The 18551-nt window shown below is 37.3% G+C and overlaps 2 protein-coding genes across 10 annotated transcripts in view; one reads left to right on the forward strand and one right to left on the reverse strand.

Moving 5' to 3' along the window:
• The window catches only part of LOC149813401 (golgi-to-ER traffic-like protein), a 132835-nt gene extending 126673 nt beyond the window's left edge, over positions 1–6162 (forward strand). For 7 of the 9 annotated variants that reach the window (XM_089992121.1, XM_089992120.1, XM_089992119.1 and 4 more), the window contains one exon: positions 5098–5611. In XM_089992121.1, coding sequence (XP_089848247.1) covers positions 5098–5124 — 27 coding nt within the window. In that variant the 3' untranslated portion in view covers positions 5125–5611. Of the gene's footprint in view, positions 1–5097; positions 5612–5830 lie in introns of those variants that run through there. The other 2 variants (XM_089992122.1, XM_089992125.1) reach the window with 2 other exon arrangements.
• A 336-nt stretch (positions 6163–6498) lies between these two features.
• Positions 6499–17909, reverse strand: LOC149813402 (serine--tRNA ligase, chloroplastic/mitochondrial-like). Its single transcript, XM_089991121.1, has 5 exons — positions 17832–17909; positions 15350–15516; positions 15084–15218; positions 7598–7691; positions 6499–6953 (listed from the first exon to the last, which is right to left on the reverse strand). The coding sequence occupies exons 1-5, from the start codon at positions 17907–17909 to the stop codon at positions 6669–6671; spliced, it is 759 nt and encodes a 252-aa protein (XP_089847247.1). The 3' UTR covers positions 6499–6668.
• Between the last annotated feature and the right edge of the window lie 642 nt (positions 17910–18551).

Here is an 18551-nt window from a genome sequence, read left to right on the forward strand (position 1 = left end):
AAAAATTACATAATTAAAATACATATGTATTATTTTCTAACAGCCTCCCTCAAACTTATGCTGAAATCACCGAAAGTTTGTCAAGTAAAAAGTTGAATCTTGGTGAGCACAGTGCCTTGGTGAAGAAATCCGCAAGTTGATATTCGGATGTTACATAAGGAAGATCAATAATCTTCTTTAAGTATTTTTGATGAACAAAATGGCAATCCATCTCTATATGCTTAGTTCTTTCATGTAACGTATGATTTCGAGCAATGTATATGGCGCTCTTGTTGTTATAACTTAATCTTGTAGGATTTTGAAAGTGAATTCCCATATCTGAAATTAGTTGTTTGAGCCACACAATTTCCATAGTAGTAGTTGTCATTGTTCTATATTCGGCTTCAGTAGATGATATAGACACTTTTTTTTGTTTCTTGCATCTCCATGAAATCAATGATTTACCTAGAAACACACAAAAATCAGTTGTTGAGTGCCTATTATTTGGATTCCCTCCCAAATCAGCATCAGAGTATGCAATAAGATCTAAGGAGGAAGCAGATAGAAAAATTCTCTTATTTATTGTACTTATGACATATTTAACGATTCTCATAATTGCACTCATATGAGCTGATGTTGGAGCATGTTGAAATTGGTTGGCTATATGTACAACATGAGCTATGTCCGGTCTTATCCCACGAGTTGTCTGAAGGGGCTTGGGTTGTCCAAAGGAACTCCATCATCGACTCGTATCTTCATTCCAATTGTCTCTGGGGTCTCAACAACTTTATCATCTGATAGTCCTGACCAGAGTTACCGACGAAGCGCGAAACGTCGCGCTTCCGAAACGTACAAGGAAGCACGCTTTTTTTTTGTAAGCATTCTTCCCCCCACGCTTTCCCATTTTTTTTAATTTTTTTTTTTTTAACTTTTTTTTTTGCTTCCTCCTCGCTTCCGGTTCGCTTCCTAGGTCGCTTCCGGTTTGCTTCCTAGGTTGCTTCCGAGACGGTTCGTAATTTTCTTCTAAGTCATCCCACGCTTCCCGCTTTCTAAAATTTTGAAAGTGCCTTGCTTCCCACTCTTGCTTCCTCGACTGGTAACTCTGGTCCTGACCTGTCAATAATATCTGAAGCAAACTTTGTTTGTGACAATATGTATCCTTTGTTAGAGTAGGATACTTCTATTCCAAGAAAGTATGTTAGAAATCCAAGATTTGTCATTTCAAAAGAAAATTTCAAAAACTGTTTTACTTTCTTGATTCCTTCCTCGTCATTACCTGTAATCAACATATCATCCACGTACAAAAGTAAAATTATAATACCTGCTGGAGAATTCTTAATAAATAAAGTTGTATGAGTATAACATGGTTTAAATTTAAAACCATATCTTGTAATAACGTCGTTAAAGGTATCAAACCAAGCTTTAGGTGCTTGTTTGAGACCATACAATGCTTTTTTCAATTAAAGCACTTTACCTGAATAAATTATCAATCCAAGTGGAACATCCATATATACTTTCTCATTAAGATTCTCATTCAAAAAGGTATTTTTAACATCCATTTGAAATATATTTTAATTTTTAATAGCTGAAATAACTACAAGCATCCGAACAATGGCCATTCTGGCAACAGGAATAAAAGTTTCTTCATAATCGACTCTGTATTCTTTAGAATATGCTTTGGCAACTAGCCTAGATTTATGCCTTTCCAAGGATCCATCACTTTTGGTTTTTACCTTAAAAACCCATCTACAACCTATGGTCTTCTTTTCGATGGGTAAATTTAGAATTTTCCAAGTATTAGCTTCTTTAAGAGCATCTAATTCTATATGCATAACTTTTATCCATTCAGGTAAATTTTTTGCTTCATTGTAACATGAGGGTTCGAAGTAAGAATGAATGGTTATAAGACATGCTCTATGTTTAGGAGAGAATGAGTCATAAGATACAAATTTATTTGGGATCCTTAAGGTTCGTTCATATCTACGAATAGTTGTTTGTTGTGAAGGAATTTTTAAAGCTTCATGATTACTTCGATTTACACCTTCATTGGTTGCATTTCGATTCCTTCTAGTGTATACTATTGGTTCAGTTGTTATATTCTCAATAGGAGGTTCTATATAAATATTTTTATCATTAGACAGCAGTTTAAACAATAATGAATAATCAGAATTTATGTCTTCCGACATGTTTTCTTCACATCCACTTTCATTTTCAATAAAATTGACATTGAGAAGTTTATCATTTATATCATAACATTTGAATCCCTTTTGTGTTTCTGAATAGCCAATGAACGCGCAGGGAATAGCCTTAGAGGATGGTTTATCTCCTTTATCATTTAAAACATAACATTTACAACCAAAGATTCTCAGTCTTTGATAGTCAAGTTGATATTTAAATAATTTTGCAATGGAAATTTCATTGGACAATGTTTTTGAAGACATCCTATTTATAAGATATACTGAAGTTAATACAGCTTCTGCCCAAAGATTTTTTGGAACATTTTTAGCAATAAGAAGAGTCCTTTTAGTTTCTATAATGTGCCTGTGTTTTCTTTCTGAAATTCTGTTTTGTTGTGGAGTTCTAGGACACGATCTTTGATGTAGGATTCCTTTATTTTCTAAAAATTCTTTAAATTTATTTGACAAATATTCTCCTCCATAGTCAGTTCTGGGGATTTTGAGTTTACTTTTAAATCTATTTTTAATCATGTTATGAAATGTTTTGAAGATTGCGAATACATCGGATTTAAACTTAAGAATGTAAATCCATCAATATCTAGTGAAATCATCAATAAACACAACATAGTAGGAGAATCCTCCTTTAAAAGCTACGGGTGCAGGACCCCATACATCTGAATGAACTAATTCAAAAGGCATTGAAGAATAAAAAGTTCTTTGACCATAAGGCAAAGCTGTCATTTTACCAAGTAAACATTCTTTACATTCAAAATTTTTCTTATAAATATTTTTGGTAACTGGTACAAAATTTAATTTCTTTATATTTGGATGCCCAAGTCTATGATGCCAAGTTCATATATCTTTTGTTTGGGCAATGTTACAAAATGATTCCTTTGGAATACAAAGAAAATCCATATAATAGAGATCTTTTTGCCTAGAACCTTCTCCAATTAATTTTCCGGACTGACGATCATGCACTCTACATTTATTTGATGAAAAAATGACATCACATCCATGATCCGAGATTTGCGAAACTGAAAGTAGGTTAAGATGTAGTTTAGTTATAAATCTTATTTTTGGAATATAAAATTTGCTATTATTTTTAAAAGTTCCAACACCTTCTATTTATCATCAACAGTGAAAACAAAGGATGTATTTGAATTAGATTGACATTAAAGATAATATAGACTTATGTGGAGTCATATGAAAAGAAGCTCCTGAATCTAGAAGCCAAGAGCACATACCAGAAGTAGAAGATGATGCAATGGTCGCTCCTGACATAGATCCTTTAAGCAATGGTTGTAATGCCTCCGTCAGTTGAGATAATGATTTGGTGAGGTTCTTGAGATTCAAAGTATCTTCATCTTGTTTTGATGGTGCAGCGGCAACACGTTTTTCTTGAGGCCTATATTTATATTTAGGACATTGAGGCCTAATGTGACCGGGCTCATTACAGTTGTGGCAAATGATTTTTTATTCACTTTTATTCCTATTGAAGTGGGGTGGTTTATATGGCTTAATATAATGTCCTGATTTTGATGCGACAAGAGCGCGGTCCTCTTCTTAACCATTTCTAGAAGTAGCAAGAACACTAACATTTTTACTTATGTTTAGCCTAGTTTCTTCTCCACTAAGTTTAGTGAGAATTTCATGAATAGGAGGGGGTGATGAAGATGATAGCAGTGAGGCCCTTGTTTGTTCAAATTCGAGTCTCAAACCATAGAGGAAGGCGAAGAGTCTATCTTCTCCAACTTGAACTCTTCGCATTTCTATACACTTATCTTTCCATTTGGGTTCAAATTGGGAAAGTTGGGTCCAAATTGAAGATAATTCTATAAAGTAATCTCTTACATTTTTATCTCCTTGTTTGATATTTCTAACATTTTCTTGAAGATAATACTTGTGAGCCATATTTTTTTCGGTAAACATACCTTTAAGATATTCTCGCGCTTCATTTGCCTTTTTGTAGCATAATAGATTTGAGGCGATTTTTGTTTCAACTCCACTTAGCATCCATGAAAGAATTTTTGCATTTTTCATTTCTCATTCATCTAATTTCTTGTAGTATTCTTCTATTGCTTCGTTTCTTTCTGGAAGACTAGTCTCGACTTCATTTTCACCTAATGAAATTTTGAGAGTAGGGTCAAGAATAGTACCTCTTACGAATCCCTACAAACCTTGACCTTTGATGAATGTCTCCAAATATTATAGTTGCTTCCTTCAAGTTTGAACGGCAGAATAAAGTTGGAATTGCTTGTATTGTGTGGAAAAGATTCACCCATGGTGAATTAAAGGAGGAAAAGAAATCACCACCACGAAATAGAATAAGCATGATTTACGAGGCAGCCCACCGATGCGCCGTTGATCATACACCTAGCTCTGATACCATGTAAAGAGCCTTACAGACAATAACTTGATATTTTAAACAAAAGAAAACATAGGCTAGCACAAAGTAGCACTCAAATGTTACACACCACAAAAGTAAGAAAGTGTATAAAATGCACTATTTTATTAACAAGCACAAGGGAATAAAAACCCTTATTGAATAATTTTTACAATGGGCTGGGAGGCCCTTATTTATAGAGGGGTGAAAGAGAGGGAGTCGTTGGGCTTTAGAGTCCCAACGACTCTTTAGTAGACAGAGACTGTGCAGCACAGTCTGTCATTAGCTGACAGACTGTGCTGCACACAGTGTCATTAGTTGACAGTGTTCAGCTGATGACGGATTACATAAAAAATAAATAAAAAAGAAAATTTACAGAATTAAAATACACATATGTATTATTTTCTAACATATACATCTTCAATTTTCTTTGTCAATAGATGCTAAGTGTAACTTCGAGTTAATAAAATGATTAAATAGATCCATATGTTGCTTATGATACAGCCACATTATCCCATATGTGCTGATAAGGTCAAAATTTGTTTTTTGCAATTGCAGATGATGGGAGGTGAAGTGCTAGCGTGAATATATTTTAGCAAACTTTGAACCGAGTCTTTTTCCATTTTTCTGATAGCTGAGCTCGGACATAGCACTTGAAAGGATTCAAACTTCTCCAGTGAAGAGTACATGTTTCAATTCTTCTGGCTGTTGCATTCAATCACGAAGATATTGCATAGCAGTCTCGGTATATTCAATATTTGAGTACTTTTAGTCATTCATATGGTGTGTTAAAACCGTGTGAATTGATGTTATGAGTCAATGTTTTTTGTATTTGAGTACTTTTAGTCATTCATATAGTGGGTTAGCATGAACATAAGCCTTGAGTTATAATAGATGCCTAAAGATGACCTTTCTAGGCAGTAGTCTGTTGGTTTTCTTTGCTCCTAAACAAAATGTGTGTGAAGGTTGTCTCCTTGGTCGTTACTGAAACCATACTGAAGGAAAAAACTCAGCTGCAGTCTGTCTCTATTTTTAATCATTTTCTTAATGTATAAAATGTTCTATTTGAAAATTTTGTGTTATTAGCTCTTTAGAAGCAAATTATATAACTCTTTTACAATGCCTATGTGTCCATCATCAGTATATGTCAACATGTTTGGGAACTCAGTATGTGTTATTGTTTTAGTAATGTTCTCAAAGGGAATGTTGGAAAAGAGGAAAGAGGTCTATGCAGCGCCATGTAATGCAACTTATATGGCAGTTTTTTTTTTCATTTTTTCCTCTTCTTCAGGCCAGAATCAGATGCTGTCTATATCTGCTACATGTTCTTAAATACTGCACACAAGAGTTCGCTATTTTTGTTACCAGTTTTTGTCGATGAAAATTAAAATTTCACTGTGGATGTTTTCTTTTTTAACTATAACAGTGCCAGCAGTTTCAAGCAATTATTAAGAGTGAAAATAAGGTCATCCAAGAAAATGATTATATATAGAACATGTAGAACACATATATAATATATAGTAGTGGGTAGCTGCGTACTCTGATCCGCTACGGATATCTTATTGGGCTTTTGAAGGATTTGTTTTCATGTTTTTGTCAAATATGATCATATAGATTATGTTCTATATGCTTGATTTTATAATGGACTCTTGGACTGTCTAATTCCAACATGTGGGCAGGGTTTTATAAGGTTTGAAAATTGGTGATCTATTTTTATAAATATTCAAGTTGAAAAATTCATTTTTTTCATCGAAAAACATGATTCAAGCGTTGTTTTCTAGCAAATTGATCATGTCAAACGGATCTCACGGTCAGATTTGCAAAAAATACTGCAAAAATCCTGTTCACTTGTGGTAGGTTCCTAACTTATAGGCACATACTCCCCATATATATATACCTTTCATTAGTTTCTCTTATGAAAGCAATTCAAAAAGTGAAAAACACTGTCACGCAATTGAATGAATCAGAAACTTCCCTGAATTAAATCACTAGAACTTCTCAAATAATGTAGCATCTCTGCTTTTGTGTGTGCGTGAGCGTGTGCATGTGAAAATATTGGCAACATATTCTTAAATATTGGGAAAAAGGCATCATTAAAGCAAAAAATAACAGTTTAGTCATCATCCACTTCATTTTGGCCTGGGTGAAATAACATCAAGGCCACCAATAAATGGTCTCAATGCTTGGGGGATGATCACAGACCCGTCTTCCTGCTGAAAATTCTCCAACAAACATATTATCATCCGTGGCACGGCACATGCAGTTGCATTGAGGGTGTGCACAAACTGCGTCGGGGTAACATTGGATTTCCCCTTTCTGGCATGCGGTGGGAGCAACTGCTCAGCTGGGTAAGGCCGATACCGGATTCCTAGCCTTCTGCTTTGATAGTCAGTACAGTTGGAGGCACTCGAGATCTGAACACAAGTGAAATCATAAATTTGTTGTGGCCGTCAGGTGCCCTTAGTAATCAGGTCATGTCTACTTTGATCACAAACTGCAAGGATCAGCTGGGCCATTCAGATCTATGCAGTCAAGAGTCAAACTGCCAGGTCTTTGAAGCCCAGACAGCGTTTTGAAATCTCTCAACACCTGACAACTGCCTTCAGGCAAACTCGTACCAAGGCAGGCTCCAACATAAAAGGGAATTGGATGACAAGGGCCTTGGATGTCCCAAGCCCATGTTAAACCAAAAATGTAAAGGGACTCACCTGATTTCTTTCTAGAACGGGGGACCAGCATGAGTGTCAAGTCAGGTCCATAATTCTTAGGTCATGTTTGTTACAGGGCCTTGGGTGTGACGGCCCTTTCACACGAAACACAACCAGCATGCCTAAAGTAATTAAGGTTTTTTTGGTGTAAAAGATGGCGACATCCTCCAACCCACAATATCCAAAGGAGATGCTCATCCCAGACCCCCGTGGGAAAGAGGTTCATTCCATATCAGAGGATGCTTCTTCCCCTCGCTTTGGGTTGAAACAAACACCCCCTGGTAGATTGCTTCTACAAGAGGAAAAGAAAAAGAAAACCCATAAAAAAGAACAAAATGTGTGATAAGTACCTCCCCATAGCGTCCAAGACCTGGCATCCATGCTTCAATATCAAATTTACGGTATGCAGGTGCGCCTAGATCCTCTGACGCCATATCCAGGATCCTGCACATGCACAGTTGACAATGAAATGAAAGAAAGGTGTCTAAACCAGAATTAAATGAAGAAATCATCCTTGGAAACTATGTCCAGTCTTTCATTTTTGCACCATGAAGCATGACACAGGTTCAGAAGGGCATTGCGAGCACTGTTAAATACATTGTCTTATATATATATATATATATATATATATATATATATATATATATATATATATATATATATATATATATATATATATATATATATAAGGGGAACCATCCAACCAAAGGAAGGTCCAAAATCTACAATCGATGATAATAGATGGCATTCCTTCTCTAACGATCGAGTTTTTCATTGATCGGACTTTACATATTAGATTTTTATCATTCATTTAGTGATAGACATGTTTTGTATTAAGAATTTTCGATGTTTAGATGCGTTTTTGAAAGCGCTAAAAATCAACGGCCTACAATACTTTGTATGGTAAAGTTTTAAATGCATTGTGAACCATAGATTTTTCACGTTTTGAAAAACTGGTCTGTATGTCATAAATGTAAAGAAAAGGTTACAATGTTACAATTACACTGTACTGTACATAATCCAGATCGGGTCGGATTCTCCTTTACATAATTTGGATCTGGTAAAAGGTTTCCTTGTACCTTTTTCACCCCCCCTCAAGTTGATCATGGTTTTGGACCATGAACAACTTGCTTTTAAGCATCCAAAAATGATCCTTTGTTAACCCTTTGGTAAATATGTCTGCAACTTGTCTTTCAGTACTGACGAACTCAGGCTCAATCTTCTTTTCTTCAACCTTATGTCTCACAAAGTGTTGGTCAATCTCAATGTGTTTAGCACGACTGTGATACTGGATTGAATGACATGCTGATAGCACTTTGATTGTCACATAGCAAGGTAGTGTGGGATATCTCTTCTCCTACTTCTGTTAGTAGATGCCTGACCCATGTGACTTCGGCAGCAGCAGAAGCCATGGATTTGTACTCAGCCTCAGTGTTTGATCTAGCGATAGCTTTTTGTTTTATGCTACTCCAAGAAACTAAATTTCTTCCAATGAAGACACAATATCCTAATGTAGACCTTCGTTCGTCAGGATCTTCGGCCCAGTCTGCATCACAATACACAGTAATTTCGTGCGCATCTTTGCCATATGACTGTGGTGAATATGTCAATCCATCCCTAATAGTCCCTTTCAGATATCTAAGGATCCTCTTGACCGCTACCATATGTCCAGTACCTGGCGCATGCATGAATTGAGACACTTGATTGACTGAATAAACAATATCAGGTCTAGTAAAAGTAAGGTACTGCAACATTCCTATTATGCTTCGATACCTAATGGGGTCATCACACAGATCTCCATCATGAGCACTAAGTTTTTGATGAAGCACACTCGGAGTTCCTAGAGGTTTGCAGTCTTTCATGTCTGCCTTGCTGAGAACATCTACGGTGTACTTGTGCTGAGTGAGTGTCAAGCCATGAGCCTGATTATCGACTTCTACACCAAGAAAATAACGCAGAACTCCAAGGTCTTTCATTTTGAAGCTCTGACCTAGTAAGTCTTTAACTTCTTGAATGTGGCTCGCAGAGTTTTCTGTGATGATAATATCATCGGCGTAGATTAATAATAGAGTGGTCACAGGCTGGCTTCTAAAAATAAATAATGAGTGGTTCAGCATGGAACGTGAAAATCCATGTTTCTGAATCTCCAGCGAGAAGCTATCAAACCAGGAGCGAGATGCTTGCTTCAGACCGTAGATAGCCCTTTTTAACCTGCACACATGGGATTTACAATTTTGTTCTTGATATCCAGGGAGTTGTTCTATGTATACTTCCTCCTTCAAATCCGCATGCAAAAATGCATTTTTCACATCAAGTTGACTCAACTTTCATCCATGTTCAACAACCAAAGAAATGATAATTCGAATTGTTCTCATTCTTACAATCGAATTAAAGGTCTCATCATAGTCTTGCCCTACTTCTTGAGTGAATCCTTTTACCACAAGCCTTGTCTTATATCGTTCAATGGTTCCATCTGGCTTGTACTTTATTTTATAGACCCAATTATATCCAACAACATTTTTGTCTGGTGGTCTGGGAACAACTTCCCAGGTTCCACATTCATACAAGGATTACATTTCATCATTCATGGCTTCTACCCATTTGGTAGAAGTAGCTGCCTGATAATACATAATGGGCTCATCTTCCTTATTGATGGCAGTTAAAAACAGTTGAAGATCCAGGGAGAAGTTGTTATAGCTAACCCACCTGTCAATAGAATGTCGTATGCGATTTGATTTTCTGACCTCAAGAGTAGGATTGACGACTGAGACATGGTCTAAGTGGCTTGATGTTGTCGGCCTCTGCCTAGAATAGACGATGCCTTTGTAACTGCCCGATACTTCCACTCCATGCTGTGATTCCAACGTCCCAATGTTCTCAAACATCTCTTCTTCTTGCTGTACGCAGTCTGAGGAACAATCTTCATTGGAACTAGCAAAAAGTTCTGAGCTCAGCCAAGGATAGTAAACTTCAGTTGGCATATTCGTTGTGTCGGCTCCGTGATCAAAATTTTGTTCATCAAAAATAACATTTCTTGAGGTTCTGATGCGCTTGTTGGTGGGATCATAACACCTATATCATTTGTAGTCATCTGCATATCCCACAAATCTGCACTTCTGGGCCATGTCCTGGAACTTGTTTCTCAAGGACTGATCAATATGCATGTAGCAAACACACCCAAAAACACGCAGATCCTGATAACTGGGATGAACTCCAAAAAGACAGTGATAAGGGGACTTATTTTCCAGAATAATCATAGGTAGTCTATTTATCACATGCACGGCAGAATGAAAAGCCTCTATACATAGGTTGATGGGAAGATTACTGTCATGAAGCATACTCATGGCACTTTCAACAATATGCCTATGTTTTCGTTCAGCAATCCCATTTTGTTGAGGGGTGTGAGGGCAGGATACCCTTCTTCCTATTCCGTTATTTCGAAGAAAAGAAATAAAATCACGGGATCAGAACTCCCCACCTCCATCACATTGGAAATATTGAATGGACTCGGAAATTTGATTTTTGACTAAAGAAAGAAAATTTTGAGACAGAGAGAAGACTTCTGACTTATTTTTCATGAAATATATCCAAGTGTATCGAGAATAGTTATCAACAAAAATTAGATAATATCTGCTCCCGGATCCAGAGACAATTGGAGCGGGTCCCCATACATCAAAACAAATTATCTCAAAAGGTTTTGAAGCTCTCTTATTAATGGAATGGAAAGGCAATATATGACTCTTGCATGAAAGACAACTGGAACACTTATGATTGCTCTCATCCCGATTGAGACTTTCTTTTGGAATGAGATTATTAGAAACAAGTTTTTCAATGAAATGACTCCCACAATGTCCCAATCGACTATGCCACAAGAATGACTTATTACATTCAGAAATTCTAAAAACATTAACAGAAGAGAATGAACGTAACTCTAGTGAAGACTACGAATTCAGATGAACCGTGTAGACAGCATGACATGGAGCTTCTTCAAGACATACATATTGCCTCGTCTCTTTCCTTCAACGAATGTTTCCCTCATGTGTAGGTCCTTGACCTACACAGAGAAGAGAGTGAATTCAACTGAGGCATTATTATCATCAATAAGTTTAGAAACAGAGACAATATTTTTCTTGATGTCAAGAGCATGCAGAACATCAGAAAGAGTAAGAGTGAAATGTGACATGGGAATGACAGTTTTTCCAACATGAGAAACAGGATGGTGGGATCCATCTCCAGTGACAATCTTACTTTTTCCAAAATAAGGAATAGGGTTAGAAATTTTACCTACATCGCCTGTCACATGAGTCGCTGCCCTTGAATCAATAAACCAAGTGCCTTCATCACTCTGCTTCAATTTCAACTCTGACAAGGCAGATATCAGCAGATCTTTAATCTTTCCACTGTCTCTGGTATTTGTGAATCTTCTTTTAGTTTCTGTTTGTGGACCCTTTCCTTTACTCCAAATTGTGCCAACAGCTCGCCTTGATATGCCCCTTTTTGTTACAAAGGAAGCAAGTAGGGATGGATCTTGGTCCCTGCGCATGAGCTAACATGTTTGGAGTGGGAAGTAGACTACGCCCTCCATATCCACTTCGCCCTTGTCCTCCTCGTCCCCGTCCTCTACCATAAGTCACACCTGTGGCAAAAATTTGGATGAGTGTGACTTTCTTCTGAGAATCCCTTTAGAGTCATTTCATACTAGATCAATTTGGCTCATAGCTCATCAAAGGTAGGAAGAATAAGAATGCACAATAGTGAAGTGACTATCATATTGTAGTCAGATCCTAATCCACTCAGAGTTTGTTGCACCATGTCATTGTCACTTACGTCACATCCTATAACTGCAAGTTGATCTGTAATGATCTTTATCTTGTTCAAATATTCCATGATAGTCATGGAGTCTTTTCTTAACAACTGAAATTCCCTTTTTAGAAAAATCATTCTTGCTTGAGAAACCTGTGAATACGTCTAAACCAGTCGTTCCCAGAGTTGTAGTGTTGTACAATTGTCAGGAATGACAACAAGTACCTCTTGAGACAAGGTTGAGGTGATGTACGCAACAACTGATTGATCTTCCCTTTCCCAATTGAGAAATTCTATATTTTTGACATACACGATCGAACTCGCCCCTTGATCATCTTTCTCTTCCCTCGGAACAAATTCTGGTGGGACTGGAGTGGTTCCATCCAGGTGACCTAAGAGACCTTGGCTCCTTATAAAAGGAATGATTTGTCTCTTCCAAATCAAGAAGTTCGAAGTAGTCAACTTTTAGAAACGAGTTGGTTGAAAAAACTTGAAGAGAGATTTGATTGAGAGGAATAAGGATCCATAGAGAGTGAAGTTCAATAAGAGTGTTCACGAAGTGCAAGAGTTCTCACACAATGCTCAACCTCCTTTTTTTTTTGCTGTCAGAATCAGGGAATAGAGAGACTGAACCCAATAGTGAGACTGAACCCCTCCCCTTTTATGCACTCCAGAAAGCTGATAATGATGTGAGAAAAGACTTTGCCCACGTTAAATGTATTTTCAGACAATTAGCAAAAAAAAAACTTTATATATATTTTTAGACAAGCAGCAAGGGATAAATAGGGAGAAAGCAACTCAGCAAGAATACATTTGAATATGTAAAAATAGATGCATGGAGGAGATTGAACAAACGATAGCAATAAAGAAGTTTAAACAGGTAATATCAAACAAAAAGGAATGAAATAGGGCACGCGATTGGTTTGATGTTTCACGTGAATCGATTTCAGCGATTCACGTGAAATACAGCCACTTGTTTTGTTTTTGTTTTTTTAAGGTTTGAGTTCACGTGAACCTCAGATAAAGAGAGAAGTAACCCCACGTGAGATGTGGGTACACAGAAAGAATCAGAAAAGGAGATAAGAATAAGGGAAGAAAGAAAAAGGAGAAGAGTAGAAAAGAGGAAGGAATTAGAAAACCTCAAAACTTCGATTGTCGCACCTACTAGAACCTTTTTTTGCCCTCAGACAGATCTATGCTCTGATACCATGCTAGAATTCCATCTGCACCTGTATTGGGAAGAGAGAGAGAGAGAGAAGAATGTGAGAAAGGGGGCTTGCGGCAGTCACGATTTCTGAAAAGAAATCGTGACCTAAAACTTTGTATTTATTTTACATTACAAGGGAGTGGATCCGGGTCTGGTGTAGCGAGACCCGATTAAAAGAAAAGGTTACAATGTTACAATTATATTGTATTGTACATAATCGAGATTGGGTCGGATCCTCCTGTACATAATTTTGATCGGGTAAAAGGTTTCCTTGTACCTTTTTCAATAAAGTCTTCATGTAAAGCATATTTCTTACTAAATAAAATATAATGAACAAATATATGAGGTCTGATCGATGATATGCTCAAGCATTGAAAATGGGGAGCCGTTCGATCGTCGATGGTTGTATATTTTGGACCTTCCTTTGGTTGGATATATATATATAAAGAGAGAGGAGTAGGTGCCTACAACAGCCTACCGCGAGTGAAGGGCGGTTTCCGAGTTGTTTTTCTCAAATTTGATAGGCGATAATCGAGTCGATGCTCTCTCTCTCTGAGAGGCGAGCCGATGCTCGCTCCCTCTCTCTGCAAAGCGAGCCTCTGAGAGGCGATGCACAATGCACAATTTATTTATTTTTTATGTAGATATTTTATAGTTTTTGTTCTTTGATGCTTTGATTTAGTGAATTTGCTCCTTAGAGTTTGATTATTTGCATTCACATTGTAGAAAACAATGTTATATTCAATATTTAAAGTACTATTTAAAAAAAAATTAGGTCCTAACCCGTCTGAGTTACCAAGTCAAGGATGCGGCGATCCGAGCCCGAGTCATGGGTTTGCCAACTATGCTCACTCTTTTCTCCTCTCTATTATGTATAAATATGAGATCTCTCTCATACTTTAGATATGCTTCTCTTAAGCATTTTATTAATAAAATTATATTTTTTATGTGTGCTTCCTTGCCCATTAGTGGCTTGTGTTGGTGAATACCTTGTGCTCTTGTATTTTCCATTAGTGGCCATTGTGTATTGCCTTTGAGGCTTTGTATTTGTGATTTTCGTTGTTGTATAGCTCTTTGTAAGCTTTTGTATTATGCACATACCTATTTTATTTCATTACATGGTATCAGAGCCTTGGGCTCTTTGATCTTATTGTACTTGCCATCTTGTTTGAGGTTGGTGGTTACCGATTCAAGCCACTATTGTTCGTGATCCACCTTCACCATAGCTGAGAAAGAGTATACAAACGTTATCTCCTTCAAACTCAAACTCAATGACTCCAACTACTTGATATAGACAACTGCTATGGAGAACCATATCAAAGGAAAAAAACTATGGGGATATGTTAGTGAGACCACTATGGAACCACAACTCAAGCTCACTTGTAAAGGAGATCAAGTCAATGCTCTTAATGAAGAAGAGAAAAGGCATTGCAAGAATACCAAAGGAAGATGGAAGATTGAGAGGCAGCACATGCTCAAATCCTATCTTGCACATTTTCATTGTTGTATAGCTTTTTGTAAGCTTTTGTATTGGCATACCTATTGTATTTGGTTACAAGTACTTCAAAAACAGATGATAAACTACTAATACTCTTGCCCTACTTGGCATTGGACCCATCAGATAAAAACATCTAGAAGGATAACAAGCCACTTCAACCAACTCTCTTCATAATCCAAAATATTTTAACCTCAGTAACTTCATAAAAAAATTCAACAGTCTTGGGTCCTACCATGCTACAAATACTGAATTGTGAAAAATTAGTGGAAAGTTCAATCATATCTTTAAGAAATGATTTTGGATTAGCTAAAAAGTGGACTGTAATTACTTGAAATGCAAGCCAAGAGAAGAGAAAAGATCCTCTTCAATTCTGATCAACTCATCATGGTAGAAATCACTTTCCTCTGGTCGGCACAAGATAAACATCTCGACCTTGCTAAATTGATGGACCCGATAAAGACCCCTGCAAGAGTTTCACATTGTAAATGAATTTACTGTTGGAGTTGTCCTGAGACAATGAGTTCACTATTGATTCAAGCCCTCGCATTCAGGTATTAGGAAAATGTAAGAATCACATATAAGTCAACGGCTTACCTTGTTGCAGTGCCAGCAGCACCAGCCTCTGTACGAAAGCAATGGGAGAAAGCCACATACTTCAAAGGCAATTGTGAATCAGAAAGAATAGAATCTATATGGATTCCTCCTACTGGTATTTCTGCAGTTCCAATGAGACATTGATCACTTCCTTCAATGGAATAAACCTATCAATAACAGAATGGATATTTGTTATATTATTGTCATCAACAGCTAGTCTAAACTAAGATTTAAAAGAACAAACTAGCCTACCTGTCCGAGAAGCAACAAGCATAAACAGGTTCAACCAGTTAAAATATGACTAGAAAAGGAAATACAAGTGTTTACATTCACCAAGATTTTCAGTTGCAGGCAGCCAGGTTGGTGCTTGATCTATATATATATATATATATATAAAGGGTGTTTTTGTAATTCTGCCCATTAGGGGCATTTTAGTCTTTTTACATGTATTTTATTTTCCATTTTCTTTTTCTTTTTTTCTTTTTTATTTTTCTATTTTATTTATTGTAAAATGTAATTAATGCATTGCATTGGGGGTCCCAACAACCAAAGGAGTCATTGGACCCCCAACGAGTCCCCTTTGGGCCTCCCAAGGTCTTCTCTCACACACTTTTTCTCACTCTCTCCCTCTCTCCTTTGTGTATAAATAGAGGGGCATTCCCCCCATGTAAAGTATGGTTTTTCAAGCCCTCATTCAATAAAGTTCATATATTTTTTATGTGTTGCCTCTTTGAAGGCTTATTGTGTTGTCCCTTAGTGGACTATTTCTATATTTCTCATTGTGTGTTTGGGTTTGTTCATTCATTGGACCGTGTGAATGCATTAAGCATTCTTGTTATACCTTTCTGCATATTTTCTTACATGGTATCAGAGCTCGATTATAATCACCTTCGGTGCATCGGAAAGCATGATATTAAAAAAACAATCGAAAAAGTGGTGAAGTATTTGTTACCTCTTTTCTTTCTCTACGTTTTGATGAAGCGTTTGTTATCTCTTATCTCTCTTCCTTCTATTTGGAATTACTTGGCATGTATTCTTACACTTTTCAAGTATTTAGCCCATGCATTACGCACGAGAAAAACACTTGTTTTTTCTCTACCATTGAATATATATATATATATATATGTTTATATTTTGCATGAGGTTTTTGAAAATTCTAAAATAGTATTTTAACCATCATTGAACTTATTTAAGAAAACTAGATATATGTAGTATGTTTTGAATCTTGAAGCCTTTTTTAAAATAACTCTAATATATATATATATATATATATAAAACCGTGAATTATTAATTCTAGATGTTTCGTCAATCATTGTCTTATCTTAATGATTTGATAATAATGTCTTATTTTATAAAATATAAACTTGTTTTTCACATATATATATATGATAATCGTCAAATACAATTTGTATTTCATCCTTAATAGACATGCATGTTCATATTTGAAATTCTTGATTCATTATATACTTAAAGATGTAAAATTTTATATAATCACTTGCATTAATGTTAAACTTGATTGAAAACATGTTTATTTTATGAGACATGTGGCTTTAATTATTGCATGAGTGCTTTTTCTATAAGAATGTATGCACTTAGTCTCTCATATGGTTTTTTTATTCATATGCTTTGGTTACTTATTAAACTCTCGTGTGTCATCTTTTGAAAATATGCATTTTTGTATTACAATTGATAGCATTAAGATGTTCTCAATGTTTGAGAATGGTTCTAGATTTTTCATCTCTAGATTGTCTTGAATACATTTTGATAACCATTTTGTAATGCTTTATAAGCATTTTTATACATAAATAAAATTGTTTATTTATGTGTGTCGTTCCTCTTTTACCCTTTTTATGGGTTTTGCTTAAAGTGTCTTTTAGACACCTCCTTTTGAGTGTTCGAAGAGCATTTGTGGAAGACCACTTTTTAGCGACGGACATTTACGATGAAAAAAACATACTACAAAGTACCGTCGGATTAGCGAAAGAATAATATTCGTCGCTAAAATATCATTTATTTCTGATTTTAGCGACGGAAAATATTTTGTCGATAATCAGTTGCAATGTAGCGACAATTTAGCGATGGATTTTATTTTGTTGTCATATTCGTTACAACAAGCGGTAGATCAACGACAAACCTATTTCATCGTTGAGTCGATGCCAAATAGCAATGGCTTAGTGACGGAATTTGGCCGTTGCGAATCCATCGCAAATTTTCTCGTAAATACCTAAATTTTTCCCTATCTTTCTCTTTGTTGCTTCCTCTCTGTCGCATCTCCCGGGCCTGCCTCCCGTCGCACCCCTGGCCCGCCTCTCGTCCCCCCCCCCCCCCCCAACCGGCCTCCTATTGCCCCATGGCCCACCGGTCGTCACCCCCCTTCCAGTCGTTGTCGACCCCCCCCCCCCCCCCCCAGGCCGACCTCCTATTGCCCCACGATCAGCCGACCATCGTCCCCCTTCCTGCCTCCTCTCGCTCCCCAGCTCACCTTCCCTTGGCCCCCCTTTCTGCCGCCTGTCGAACCCCGACCCACTGCCCCCCCTTCCCGCCTCCTCTCACCCCTCATTCCCCCCTCCTCTTTCCCCCCAGCCTGCCCCTTGTCACCCCCCTTTCTGCCGCTTGTCGACCCCCTTCCTGTTGCCCCTCTTCCAGCCTCCTCTCACCCCCAGCCCGCCTCCTTTTGCTTCCCAGCCCGCCTTCCCGCCGCCCCCCTTCCCACCTCCTCTTGCCCCCTAGCCCACCGCCCCTTGCCTCCCCTTCCCGCCTCCTCTTGCCCCCCCCCCCCCTTTCTCTGACAGCCTTGTCGAACCCCTTTCGCCGTGCACCCAACCTAGGCTGACACCCCCGTTCGGACATCCCCTTTCCTCCTCTTTTTAGCTCGTGTTCTGAATATACTTGACGCTTTTATCCCGTCTTCGACGACCTCGCAGGTAACCCTCAGCCTGCCTTCTTATATTATACTATATATTTGTGCTTCGCAGGTACGTTGCTGACCCAAAGACATGTGATGCTTAGTGCTAAGCATCACATGTGGCTAAAAATGCAATGCAAAAATCGGGTAAATACCCGTGATGATTAAGTAATGCAAGTGCATCACATGTTATTTAATTTATTGGATGCAACACTTTTCTGTTTACACACTCACATAGTTGTGGATATCTATGACTGTTTTGATAGAGTTTGGAGATCATGCTGAGCATGATTTTAA

Source organism: Nuphar pumila, chromosome 16 (genome assembly GCF_984573655.1).
Source record: "Nuphar pumila chromosome 16, dmNupPumi1.hap1.1, whole genome shotgun sequence".
NCBI lineage: Eukaryota > Viridiplantae > Streptophyta > Magnoliopsida > Nymphaeales > Nymphaeaceae > Nuphar > Nuphar pumila.

Coding starts and splice junctions, on each gene's coding strand:
- LOC149813402 (XM_089991121.1), bottom strand. CDS start 17,909: ATGAGGGGTGAGAGGAGGCGGGAAGGGGGGGCAGTGGGTCGGGGTTCG. Junction 15,219..15,349: donor GCTGCTGGCACTGCAACAAG/GTAAGCCGTTGA, acceptor AAACTCTTGCAG/GGGTCTTTATCGGGTCCATC. Junction 6,954..7,597: donor GTCTTGGACGCTATGGGGAG/GTACTTATCACA, acceptor ACTTGTGTTCAG/ATCTCGAGTGCCTCCAACTG.